The sequence below is a fragment of the Malus domestica genome, chromosome 05, assembly GCF_042453785.1.
Source record: "Malus domestica chromosome 05, GDT2T_hap1".
Taxonomy (NCBI): Eukaryota; Viridiplantae; Streptophyta; class Magnoliopsida; order Rosales; family Rosaceae; genus Malus; species Malus domestica.
Window position 1 is genome coordinate 24,324,977 of NC_091665.1, and position 14,026 is coordinate 24,339,002.

The 14,026-nt window shown below is 38.9% G+C and overlaps 1 protein-coding gene and 1 long non-coding RNA gene across 6 annotated transcripts; both read left to right on the plus strand.

Annotated features, from left to right (window-relative positions):
* The first annotated feature begins 421 nt into the window (after positions 1-421).
* Positions 422-855, plus strand: LOC139195930 (uncharacterized). The gene is made up of 3 exons (XR_011581010.1): positions 422-560; positions 644-741; positions 825-855. It is a non-coding gene; the product is annotated as an uncharacterized lncRNA (long non-coding RNA).
* Positions 856-7,091: 6,236 nt separating this feature from the next.
* Positions 7,092-13,640, plus strand: LOC103440802 (uncharacterized). Of its 5 annotated transcripts, none has more exons than XR_011580543.1 (13): positions 7,092-7,293; positions 7,662-7,799; positions 7,952-8,033; positions 8,338-8,414; positions 8,840-8,940; positions 9,491-9,617; positions 10,274-10,390; positions 10,467-10,552; positions 11,335-11,401; positions 11,636-11,733; positions 11,928-12,019; positions 12,637-12,780; positions 12,872-13,640. XR_011580543.1 is itself a non-coding variant. In XM_008379511.4 (13 exons), the coding sequence occupies exons 1-13, from the start codon at positions 7,186-7,188 to the stop codon at positions 12,905-12,907; spliced, it is 1,233 nt and encodes a 410-aa protein (XP_008377733.1). In that variant the 5' UTR covers positions 7,094-7,185; the 3' UTR covers positions 12,908-13,640. The 5 variants fall into 5 exon arrangements, 4 of the variants coding, with proteins under 4 accessions (XP_070677080.1, XP_008377733.1, XP_017189509.1 ...); XM_008379511.4 differs by having other exon boundaries at positions 7,094-7,293; positions 10,467-10,542; positions 11,346-11,401; positions 11,655-11,733; XM_008379510.4 differs by having other exon boundaries at positions 7,095-7,293; positions 11,655-11,733.
* Positions 13,641-14,026: the final 386 nt, after the last annotated feature.

Sequence of the window (14,026 nt, forward strand, 5' to 3'; positions counted from 1 at the left end):
CCCCAAGTCTTCAGGCGAAGAGAGTTGCCGAATGAGGTGTCTCGCGTGTTACTAATTTGTCAAAGTAACGAATTCTTGTTTCGATGTCACACATTCGTATATGCTTTATCTAAAAATATTTCCAACTTTTGTGTGTTTGATGCTGCATGCTATTGACTAGACAAGATCAAGTGCAATTAGTAGCTTTTCTCCCTTTTTCATCTTTTCTTTGGTGGAATTGCTTTTCGTTTCCACTAATCAGCCTGAGTGGATGCAAGATAACACCTTTCTCTATAGCTCAGATTGCAAAGTCGTCTTCATGAAAGTTTTTCCTTATCTTGTGAACTACAACATATCCAAATTTGAGATCCATCGGAGTAGTACAACTTCAGAAATTCAAGTATGATGAGTAACTGTTCATCAATGTTCTGTTACTCCGTCAGACTTGTTGTGAGCTTCGAAACTCCATTTTCTCTTGTTCAGATCAACATACTTTCTTCATCGAAGTTGTTCCCTAACTTGTGAACTACAACATATCCAAATTTGAGGTCCCTCGGAGCAGTATAACTCCAGAAATCCAGGTATGATGAGTGACTGTTTATCATTTGTCTGTCAACTCGTCAGATTTGTTGTGAGCTTTGAAACTCTATTTTCTCTTGCTCAGATCAGCATGCTTTCTTCATTGAAGTTGTTCCTCAGCTTGTGAACTACAACATATCCAAATTTGAGATCCCTCGGAGCAGTATGACTCCAGAAATCCAGGTATGATGAATGACTGGTTATTATTTGTCTGTCAACCCGTCAGATTTGTTGTGAGCTTCGAAACTCCATTTTCTCTTGTTCAGATCGGTATGCTTTCTTCATTGAAGTTGTTCCTCATCGACTCTTTCATAACATATCAAAAATTCAGGATGAACTAACGGTTAAATATTTCCAGATCTTCGAAACATCACAACAGCTTCGAAATCTGCAAGAAGCCGACTATCATGTTTGGAGCTTCAACACTTTAATTTCCGTCGCTCAAACAGAAATGGTTCCTTCTTGAAAGTTGTTCATATGCTCAAGAACTATAGGGTGTCCAAAATTCAGCTCCATTGGAGAAGAGCAGAGGTTGCAGAAATTTGATAGATGAAAGGAGGCGGAAGATGAATTGCCTGTACTTTTGTCCATTATGAAACTTGGGACCTTGGCTTGTTGTTGGATCTATTATAATATGTTTGGGAACATATATAAGTGAATAAATAAGAAGGAAAATTTTGGGCCCTTGTGGGTGTAAAACAAAAAATGTTTATGTTTACCCAAGTGTTTTTGTACAAGTTCAAGGGCATCTTGGGTTTTGTGAACAAAATTTGTTTATTTGGAGCAAGGTTTTGTGTTGAAGCTTTCTAGGTGAAGCTTTGATGGTGAAGCTTTGTAGATGAAGCTTTGTAGATGAAGCTTTCTAGGTGAAGCTTTGATGGTGAAGCTTTGTAGATGAAGCTTTCTAGGTGAAGCTTTGTAGATGAAGCTTTGTAGATGAAGCTTTCTAGGGGAAGCTTTGATGGTGAAGCTTTGATGGTGAAAGTATGTAGAGGGAGCTTTCTAGGTGAAGATTTTTTAGGTGAAGCTTTGTAGGTGAAGCTTTTTTAAGTGAAGCTTTTCGGGTGAAGTTTTTTTTTTTTGGATGAAGCTTTGTGGATGAAGCTTTTTAGGTGAAGCTTTGTGGGTGAAGCTTTGGAGGTGAAGCTTTTTGGGTGAAGCTTTTTAGGTGAAGCTTTGTGGGTGAAGCTTTTTAGGTGAAGCTTTGTGGGTGAAGCTTTGGAGGTGAAGCTTTTCGGGTGAAGCTTTGTGGGTGAAGCTTTTTAGGTGAAGCTTTGTGGGTGAAGCTTTGGAGGTGAAGCTTTTCGGGTGAAGCTTTTTGGGTGAAGCTTTTTAGGTGAAGCTTTTCGGGTGAAGCTTTTTGGGTGAAGCTTTTTAGGTGAAGCTTTGTGGGTGAAGCTTTGGAGGTGAAGCTTTTCGGGTGAAGCTTTTTGGGTGAAGCTTTTTAGGTGAAGCTTTGTGGGTGAAGCTTTGGAGGTGAAGCTTTTCGGGTGAAGCTTTTTGGATGAAGCTGTTTTTTTTTTTTTTTTTTTTTTTTTTTTGTTTTTTTTTTTTTTTTTGGCGCTTGACACGGTCTTCATTTGCTTGTTTTGTAGTGACTGTGGAAGACGGATTGCTTTCTGATTGAGAAGGGTTCCGGCATCGCTTGCTATGAATGTAAAAGAGTGAGGGCTGAGTTGGCTAAATTACCTCTTTATTGAATTCATTGCCAAATGGCCTTCATTACATAGGATGCCGAACGGCTATAGCTCAACACTTGTACATCGTGAGTCTATTTGTAGTAGTACTTCAAGTGATCAGCGTTCCATGGATGGCCAAGGGTCTTGCCATCGGAGCTTCTAAGTGTGTAAGAGCCAGGGCGACTGATGCCAATGACTTCATACGGTCCATCCCAGTTTGGACTAAGTGTGCCTTCACTCGGGACTCTGTCGCAGAGTAATCTTTTCTTTAAGACCCAGTCTCCTATTTTGAAAGAACGAGGCTTGACCCTAGAGTCATAATAGTTGGAGATGCGCTGCTTGTAGGCGACATTCCTCAAGTGAGCTTGGTTTCTGTGTTCCTCGACTAAATCCAAGTTGAGGGTAAGTTGTTTGTCATTTTCACTTTGAATGTAGTTCTGGACTCGGAATGTTGCTTGCTCGAGCTCAACAGGGACAACCGCCTCTGTGCCAAAGGCAAGTGAGAATGGAGTTTCTCCTGTTGAAGTCCGATATGAAGTGCGATATGACCAAAGAACTTGGGGTACAAATTCTGGCCAACAGCCTTTAGCTTTGTCCAAGCTGGTTTTCAAAGTGCGCTTGATTATTTTGTTGATGGCCTCAACTTGTCCATTAGACTGGGAATGAGCTGGAGAGGCAAAGCATAAGTTGATGTTGAACTTAGAGCAGAACAACCTGAACTTCTTGTTGTCAAACTGTCGCCCATTGTCAGTGACTATCGCATTGGGAATGCCGAATCTACAAAGGATGTTCTTCCACACGAAGTCTTCTATCTTTGCCTCAGTAATGGTTGCCAAGGGTTCTACTTCGGCCCACTTTGTGAAGTAGTCCACTGCAACGACTGCGTAACAGACTTTGCCCTTCCCTGCCGACATTGGGCCGATCAAATCAAGTCCCCACTGGGCGAAGGGCCAAGGGCTGATCATAGGAGTAAGAGGCTCTGGAGGGGAATGAGGAATAGTTGCATATCGTTGACATTTGTCACATGAGCGGGATACTTTGATGGCATCTTGGTGGAGTGTTGGCCAGTAATATCCTTGGCGAAAAGTCTTGTGTGCTAGGGACCGAGATCCAGCATGATCTCCACAGACTCCCTCATGTATTTCCCGAAGGACGATTTCCGCCTCGGCAGGCGTAAGACACCTTAAGTATGGCAGGCTAAAACCTCGCTATTGTGGCGATACCCTTGACGCGGGTTTAACCCACTGCATTGACTGCCTGGGGGCGAGCGCTATTGTGGCGATACCCTTGGTTATCGGGATAGTGTCCCTTACTCTTTTTACTGAAATGAGAGTGGTGAGGATGGAAATCTTTCCTCTTGCCTTGAAATTGATATGTCTGTTGATTCGGCGAAGCATTATGCAAGGCATAGGGAGGTGCCACTGCTGTTTGGAAAGTCGAGGTCTTCTCATTTAGGTGAGTCTGGCTTCCACCTCCCACTTGTTGATAAAGGATGGTTGTAGGGGGTTTCTCCTGATATGTCTTTGCCTCGGCGGAGGCATGGTTATAAGCCTGCGCCATCACCTCAGAGTAAGTCTTCCAAGTATTGGCATTGATCACGTATTTAAAGAAACAATCACGTAGGCCTGCCGTGAAGGCTTTGAGGGCAGTCTTGTCGTCTGCCTCGGCACACCGGGAGTATTCATGGCTGAAGCGGCCAGCATACATACGTAATGACTCGTCTGGCTTCTGGCGGATAGTGTACAAGTCATCTGCAGAGTGCAAGCGATCGGTTTGGAAAATGTGTTGGGAAACAAATAGTTTCCTCAATTCCTCAAATGAGTCTACCGTCTCAGGTGTAAGACGACAATACCAATTTAGAGCTCCACCAGAGAGGGTGGAGGGGAAGAGAAGACATCGCTCTTCGTCGGTGTGCATCCGGTATGCCATGGTGGACTCAAAGAGGTTAAGGTGCTCAATCAGGTCCTCTTTTCCAGTATAAAGTTGCAAGCCAAGCTTTTGCTTTGTCTTTGCTTGAAGGGGGGTGTTGAGGATCCTCCTTGTAAGAGGGCCAGGCCTGGGTTGGTTCCAGTCAGGTATTTCAGCCTGACGTTCAGCCTTCAACTTGTTTACTTCCTCAAGAAGTTGTAGGACAAGGGGGTCCTGAGCGGAGTTATGTGTCACTGGAGCTTTCTTTCGTAAATCTCCATCTCCTCTTGGAATTAGGAAGGTTTGATCAAGGGCATGTGATTTTTCCCTGGACTCGCTGTACTGGCTTCCAGGGTATGTCTGTCAGAACACCTCTGAGTCCCCTGTACCCTCATGTCTCTCTAGGACTTGTTGCCTCTTCCCCAAATTGGTGGCCGGCTTGGGCCGTGGCAGGGGACCGAGTCTCTCAGAAATCCTTGGGTCATTAATCTTTGAGCTTATATGGATGGAATTCTCTCGACGTTGCTTCAGGAAATCCCGACAATCGCGAAAGACGGCTTTCGATCCTTCTGCCCCTTCAGCAAAGAGGTGTCTCCCTCCACTTCTCATGGTTCGGGTCGAAGCAACTGGGTTAAGAGAAGCCTCATGTTGATTATCAAGTCGAGGGGTAATCTGTTCCCTATCAGGGATATCTATGTCGAATGCATGTGACCCTCCATGTTGGAGGGCACCCAGTTGATGGTTGACTTCCACGGGGGCAACAAGCTCGCGTGTCTGAGCTTGCCTAGCTTCGTGGAGTGTCTCGAAGAGCTTCTCATATTGCTCCTGGAGGACCTCATTCCTCATTGCTATCTTGTTGTTCTGAGCTTCCAACTCATCGACTTTAGCTTGAAGAAGAACTCGTTTTCCTTCATTCTTTCGTTGTTTCGCACTATGTGCAAGGGGGGTGTCATTCTGTGTGCTGTGGCTTCCTTCGCTTCCCATGTTGGAGAGGGATGCCTGATCAAAAGAAAGTGTACGAATGATAGAAACCAGCTTGACACAGCTAAAGAGAGTAGGAATAAGTGTCGTTTCCCACAGACGGCGCCAAATGTTGATGCACAAAATCAGCGAAGACTTTGGTACAACAGAAAGTGTCAGGTTTTATGACCTTCGCTTGGTTGCTTCGGTCACTAGTGAGGATAAGTACGTAAATGAATAGAGACATAGAAGCAAACACAGGATGTACGTGGTTCACCCAGATTGGCTACGTCCACGGAGTAGAGGAGTTCTTATTAGTAGTGAAGGGCTTACACAAGTACAAAGGATCAAGCTCTCAATTTAGTGAGTTCTTGTGAATGATTTAACACAAATGGCATTTGGCAATATTGTGGGGGAATGACCCCTATTTATAGAAAAACTTGTAGCTTTGTCACATTGACATGTGTCATGTTATGATTGGTTCTTGATGTCGACACGTGCTGCGCTCTGATTGGCTTCTAATCTTGACACGTGTCGAGTAGTGATTGGCCTCCTGGTCGGAGGGGAACTCTTCTGGGTCCTTGACAGTATAGCGTTGGCCGGTGCTCGGTAGTTTCGGGATTGGTCAAGTATGGTACAAACAAAATTCAAACATTTTGATTGAATAAATGGATAAAAACTATGTAAAAATAAGAAATAATAAATGGCAAAAGAATGTATCCATAGTGTTATAAAAATTGGTACATTTCACATATAACAAAGTGGTACATTAATAAAGAAGAATGGGTACATTATAAATAAATTATGGTACAGATAAAAGATTAAAAAACTATGAGTACAAATGAATTTTTAAAAAATATAGGCGCTAAAAGAAATTAATACATGGGTACAAAATAAAATACTACAAATTTAAAAAAAATGTTGCACATGGGTACAAACACAAAAAAAAACTTTAAAAAAATATGGGCACAAAAAGAAACTAATATATGGGTACAAATTAAAAATAGGTACAAACTAAAAATAAAAATATATGATAAAACATTTAGCCATAAATATAAATATACTAATTGTAACATTTTTAACCCTAAAGGAATATATTTAAAAATAAAAATATTTTATTATTAAATAATTAATGATGTTATTAATACCAAAGGACCTTAATAAAAAATTGAAAATGAATAGGATTTTAATTAATGGAGTAGCAAAAAAGAAGGATGTGAACCTAATTTCTTTTTTTTTTTAATAATCTTTGTTTTTTTTTAATTTTTACCAATAGAATATTCTTAGCCGTTGATTTTCAAAATTATAATCGTTAGAAAGTCAGGATTCTCTCACGTGGTAAACAAAAGGATAACCTTCTTTCCCGTTGGAAAACCAATGGTCCAGATGAAATGACCTTTAGAAATCCAATGATGGTGTCTTCCCCATAAAAGAGCTGTTTGGATTTAGGGTGCATCACGTGGGGAGAGAGAGCATGTTTATCTTAGCAACGCTCATGAGCTTTTTAACCAGACACACAAATGCTCAAATTTGGCTCGAATATTTAACGAGCCAAACATTGAATCTAACCAGTTGCAACCTCGAAGTATTTCGAGCCAATTTACAGCCCTACCTCACTACCACCCCTAAATTTCCTCTTCTTTGTTTTTGTCAAAACCATCCCTAAAATTCTTACCATTATTCAACGATAATTATCCCTAAAGTCAAACATTAATATGATTATATATCGTTAGGTGAAGGTGACCCACATAAAACCCCCCCGCTCCATTTTGAAAGGTTGGAACCTCCCTCGACCAATAAGCGACCAAATACGAATAAGACACCGTGTCGTTGTAAGCCCCTCCATCCTCCTGCCAATGATATCGCACCACCTCAGCATTGGACCCTAGAGCCACACTAGGATACGTTACTGTCGACGGTTCAACTTTCTTGTCGTGGTCCCCATCGAATGGCAAAAACGCACTAACCTCCTCGTCGTTTTCCTTTTCCCATCAAATAAAGACGATACACTTCGCACCCCACTCTCCCTCAGCACACAGCTTTACCGAAGCTCCGACATCGGCGCGTCTCGGCCGATACGATGGCTGATTACTCGCCGCTGCTAACCGCATACGACGGTCCCGGGACCGCCAGTCCGAAGCCTCCACGCGTCGCCTCTCTTGATGTGTTCCGCGGCCTCTGCGTCTTCGTAAGCTCTCTTCTACTTCTGATTTTTTAGCTTCAGGTTCTGAAAATTTAATCTTTTAATTAAACGCGTTGACTTTTTTTTACCATAAACTGTTTGGTTGCCTAGAAAATGCGGGAAAACGAGTAGTGCAGAGAGTGATACTCCTTAACTCTTACTAATCACATGTTTATTCTTTCGTTTTTTTTTTTCGTAAATTTTGATCGGAAACATATTATCTCAACTCTGCTGAGCTACTGAAAGTTTTCGATTTCAATTTTTTTTTTCTGGTCAATTTTCTTTCTGGAATAATCTCAGGAACCAACACTTGATTGAAGTTAGTTTCTTTTGGTTACGAATTTTGAATTTATACTACATTGCTTGAATTTCAGCTGATGATGCTAGTTGATTACGGCGGCTCAATTCTTCCGATTATCGCTCACTCCCCATGGAACGGGCTCCATTTGGCTGACTTTGTTATGCCTTTCTTTTTATTCATCGCCGGCGTTTCTCTTGCTCTTGTATACAAGGTACTTATAGAGTTAATGGAGGTTTAGTTTTTTCTACATTGGAATCGCCAACTTCTTTTTTTGAATTTCAAGTTTAGATTGTGAATGGAATAGAAAGTTTAGATTATGAATTTATAGAATTTGAAAGGTTTACTTTTGATTGGCAATAACAGAGAGTGACAAACAGAGTAGAAGCTACATGGAAGGCGGTGTTTAAGGCTGTAAAACTTTTTCTTCTAGGCGTCCTGCTTCAAGGTAATGTTTTCTATAAATCCGTTTAAGCTCTGCTATGAGCATGCCGTGCATAACCGAAGATATGCTCTATGAAAATGATGGGGTTTAGCATAACTGGAAACACTTTGGAGCATCATCTACCCAATTACATAACTTTTAACCGAGATAAACTGTTTTCATTTCCCAAATTTCTTATATTGAGTTTTATCTCCTACGTCATTTTTCATCCTGCAGTTGGAGTTCTTTGTGGTATTCTTGGTCTTAGTGGTCATGTAAAATTTAGTGCTACTGGAATAACAAGCGTGCATGGTCCATGTCATTTCAGGTGGTTATTTCCATGGAGTAGCATCTTTGACTTATGGAGTTGACATTGAAAGAATACGGTGGTTTGGCATTTTGCAGGTGCATAAGTTTTTCATTCCAATATGTTTGAACTACTTTTCATGTTAGAATTAGAATAATTGGGGATATATACATCACCAAGTGAAAAGTGTTAAGGATGTGAGTCGTGTAATTGGGTGGCCAATTCCCATATGTAATACATTGGAAAAATCTGTATTTAACATTTCATAAAGTAATGATTCATAGTCTTCTCAAAATAAAAAATAAAAATAAATAAAGTAATGATTCATATGTCTACTGCTCTCCTTAACTTTCCATTTGATGATTGAGTCAATTACACAGGGTGATCACATTAGATAGCTGCCTCCTTTAGTAGTATGAATTTAGTAATTATTATAGTTGAAATTCTAACCGGATATATTTTTTACTCCTAATTATTAACTATATTGTAGTTAACTTTCAGTTCTATTTTGACTTTTATCCAGAGGATAGCTATTGGATATATTGCAGCAGCTTTATGCGAGATCTGGCTTTCACGCCAGACATTGGGGGAGGTGGGATTTTTCAGGACTTATTACTGGCACTGGTAGGTTTCAACAAAAGGAATGAGTAACTGTGCATATAATATGTATTTTCTGTAAGATTTTTACCTAAGAAAACCCCAAGTGTTTTCTCCAAGAAATTTGGGGAACATGAAGGTCGATGGTTGTGTGAATGTATGTCTGTGAGCATTATCTGATTTCCTTGGTTGTTCATCTGTAAACACTTCAAGTAGATGATTTACATTCTTGCATGCTATAGGTTTACCATAGAGCTTTATTTGGAGTCATCAGCATCATCACCATGATCACTAGGACATCATCAACATGAAATCACTAGGACATCCATTGTGATTTATGGTGTGGTTTATAATAACATAGATGGTCAGTGATGTTATACCTGTTCCCCAATTACATACTCCAAAAAGTTAAATGTTCAACTTAGCTTTGCACTACTGTCTTATCTAAAATGAAAAGCAACTGCAGTAATGTCCAAGAAATATTTGGATCATGTAATCTTCTTCTCATACATTTCTTTTTCTTTGTAAACTTTATTCTCATCTAATGTAGTGTCAATTTATGTTTTCTACTTTTTAGGTGTGTCATCTTTTCATTATCAGCAATATATGCTGGGTTACTGTATGGTTTGTATGTTCCAGATTGGGAATTCAAAGCATCAACACCATCCTCTTTGCCTCCCTCTAATGCTACTACTACTTATGTGGTGAGAGACCATGCTTAGAACTTCTTTCCTTCTTTTTAATGTGTTATTTCTTGCTATGACTGATAACTTTCTTTCTCTTCTATTAATCAATAACCTTTTTTTTAGAGAGGTTAATAAATAACTTTAAAGTGGTAAATTAATCAATGCTTAGAGTATGGAAATGAGCTAATGTTTACATCATGGAATCTTCATCACTTTGATTCTTCCTAAACTTTTTTCCCCTGTTGCCTTCTGCTGATTTCTCTATTTGATTATGAACTATGGAGCGGAGAAGGCGTTTAACTATAGAATCTTCAAAACTGCTTTCTTCCTATAACCCTTTATTGCCCTGCTGTCTTTCAAGGATTTTTCTGGCTGATCTCATGCTTAAAGCACAGAAATAACAGTATGGTTACATTTCCACACTTGCATGCACATGTATTTATGCATAGGGAGAACATATACAACATGTTATTTTTCTCAGAAGTTATTATCTCCATACCAAGATACCCATATTCCAGTTGAATGTTTTCATTGTCAAGTTGAGATTGGTATAGATTTTATGGTAAAAGTCATAGTAAGGGATCCATATCCACCTTGTTCCAGTAAACATTTCTTTAGTTGAAAAGCATGACTTACTTTAGTCCAATCATTCCATTCTAATTACGTTAATGTAGGTGAAATGTTCTGTAAGAGGAGATCTTGGACCTGCCTGTAACTCTGCTAGGATGATTGATCGTTATATTCTGGGTTTTGATCATCTATATTTGAAACCTGTTTACAGGAACCTGAAGGTAGCTTAGCCTTGCGCACTTATTATTTACTCTTCATGTGAGTGACTAGTGCCTTATGAGAAATTATGATTTACAGGAATGCAATGTCTCTGCTGATGGTCGGGTTCCAGAGAGTTCACCTTCATGGTGTCATACTCCTTTTGATCCTGAAGGTATTTTAAGGTGGCCTATCTAACTCTATTCTACCATATTCACAGTTTTATTTAGTGATTAGTGCTAACTTCAGAACAATTCAAAGCGAAGCTTTTGTAAAGCCAAGGAAAATTATCCAATTCATCGTGTACACATAAGTAGTGGGTCATGACTAAATGATCAGTATATATATCAGCCTTCAGGGACATCGTGAACATTTAGTCAATAGAATGACTTGGCTGTGTAACCAATATACTTAGATAAGGTAGCATCACCAATATGTTCAGCTGGGATGATGTTTTTGAATTTATGCAAGTAATAAAATTATACAGTTGTCATATAGTGTTTTAGACCACTTACATTAACTTTCATATTCTCTTCTAATCATTGCTTTCTATTTTGATTGAACCTGCAGTTGGTGCTACCTCCAAATTCTTAAAAACCCTTTGATATATTGTAACCTATAGCTTCACTCGTCCATGTCAACATCTTGTTTCGTTTACGGCCACTCCATATACTATTGGATAGAGTCCATGACAATAGTTCTCAATTCATATCAAAAGCATAACTGCAAATCTTCTTAAAAGATTGAAATAACAAAGACAATGGTAGATGTGGGAAGTGTGTCCCAATTATTGGCTCAACCTATAAAAACATCATCTTCAGCCTACTTTGTGACTTGTAGGCAGTCACTGTCATCCATTGCTCATTCGGCTCCTCTTCTTTGATATTGATATTTTTTCGTGCTGCAGTATTTCATCTCAGCTAAATAACAAATAGGTTCTGTTGACATTCTTACCATGTTCTCACAGCTCCCTAACAGCTGCAGTGACATGCATAATTGGACTTCAATATGGTCACATACTTGCACACATACAGGTATACCCCTGTTCACATATTGAATAAATTTCATTATTCACCTAAGAAAAATAGGAACTTTCTTATGTTGACACAATATGAATAAAAACCTTAGAACGGTCTTAAAATTGTGTTGAACTCCATTCTGTGGTATTTGTAACATATGAGAAGTACTGATTCACGATTTCCACGCTATCTTGTCTACATCTCTAAACTCCATGCAAGCTTTTATTGTTTTGGCCATTTACTTGGCAGTTCTGTTTGACATTGTCAGGACCACAAAGAGCGCCTGAACATTTGGTTCTTCTCTTCAGTTTTAATGTTTGTTCTTGGTTTGTTTCTTGCATTCATAGGTATGTAGTCTAACTATTATTCTTTCCTTGAACTCTACTGGTGCTACAATTAAATTGTTCTGCTAAGATGATTTCAGAAAAAACATACATTTCAGAGCTGAATTTCAGCCTTTTAGTATGTGGTTTTGATTTGAGGTAGCTCTGATGCGCTCTAGCACTAACTTTTCTGCACTTCTTTCATTTCTGATTTTCAGGCATTCCTGTAAATAAATCTCTGTATACTATCAGTTATATGCTAATTACTTCTGCATCTGCGGGAATCACATTTTGCACTCTGTATCTGCTGGTCAGTATTCAAAGAGTTTGTAATGCTTCTTGCTTTAAATTGCCGTCTTTGGTTAGTAAACTTGAATATAATGCTCACCTTCCCTAACTGAGATTTGGTATTTCCTTTTTAAATTTCCGGTTATAATACTAAATGTAGCAAATTTACATAAAAGTAAATAATTTAAGCTTGGACTCCTAGTTAAACAGTATAAATTTTGGGTGTTGTTATTGGCACTCCAAAAATCTAATTGTGCACTCATAAGTGTATTTTTCTTTCTAGATATAAAAAGTTTGCGGTGCACAATGAGATTTTTGGAGTGCCAAAAATAGCACCCTTAATTTTTATACAGATAATTCTTGGAGGATGGTAAGAGCTTAAAACAAATTTCATGGTGGGCAACCTTGTTTTGTTCTTGCATAGCTTAGAATGAATTTCAGATTTTAATTTCTCACACAATATTCAAATGCCCATGATTCTTATAAATGAATCTTGGCACCAAACTAGTTATTTTTTCTCATCTTTCTTCACTGTTCAATTAAGGTATAACAAGTTCCATCATTCCAAATTTTTAGCTAAGAGCGTTCATTAATAACAACCTGATTGATAAGCATACTACTACCTGCTTTCTCTTGCAGGTAGATGTTTACGGTTATAGATGCATGACATATGTGTTGGAATGGATGGGAATACATTCTTTGACTATTTTTGTTGTGGTAACTTCCAACCTAGCTGTTATTGCGATTCAAGGATTCTACTTGGCCGATCCTCAAAATAACATTGTAAGTATCCATAGGTAGCTTATTTCGCTGAAATGCACATTATACACAACCACACCATTAATTTATGCTTACACTTTTCTTGTTTGAACAGGTTCATTGGATCATAACACGGTTTGTGCACAATTGAAACGGTTATTTGGCACCATCCATGCATAAAAACCTTCCTGATCCTTGTCCTCGATTTGAAAACTTGATTGGGTATCTACATTGTAGTTGTTCTTCACATTATCTTCATGCATGGTTTGCTCAGGATGTGGACACCGGACTCTAACTTAATACTGTTTCGAGAATGGAGCAGATTCTGTTTCATGGTTAGAGAGTTACGTTTTTCGCAGCCACATTCATTGCAGGCGTTGTTGCTGTATACTTCACAACCGAGATTGATGCTTGACATATCCCCTGCCCGGCTAAAGTTCACGCAGTCGCTTAACCGCACAAGAACTATTGCTCCATATCGTGTGCTGCTTAACATATGCAGGAAATTTTGGAACAACTAAATCAAGTTAAGTAATGTCTTCTGTGTGTTATCTAAATCTTACACAAGAAATTTTGGAGTTGGTTGGGTTAAACCTTTTTTGGGCGGCCAAACTTTTTAGATATGATTCTAGGTTACTGTATCTGAAATTCTGAATGTTATCCAATCTTGTAGATTATAGGGGTGTGCTATCCACACCCCTTTTTACTTCTCACACATCTCTTGTTAATTTATGTCTGTTGATCTTCTTCAATTCATCCGATCTGACGGCCGAAAACCAAAAAGGTGTGGGAGAAGTAAAAAGGGGTGTGTGGATATCACACCCCTAGATTATATGGTAATATACTTATGGATCATATTATATATTGATTTGCTTTATGCGGAAGTTGTTTTCACACAACATTTTTAGCTTCTCACGCACCCTTTTTTATTTATGGCCATTGGATTGAAAAGTTTAAACGCAACCAACAGTAAGAATTAAATGGAATGTGTTCGAAGCTTAAAATGGGTGTGAAAATCACGTCCCGTTTTATATTGGGGTTTGTATCTAGAAGGATGTCTGCGATGAGTCTGCCGTGTGTTCTAAGCATCATGATTAAAGGGTCCACATATGTCTAATTATCCAACTTCTATTTATTAATCGACATCTGTATGTTAATCAAACAGAAGGGTGTGGATGGGAATATCCGATTCCTTCATAGATTATCCTACCCTAAATTAAAATCAAACTGTTAGCAATGATCATTATTCATGAAGCCTCTTGTATCAAAC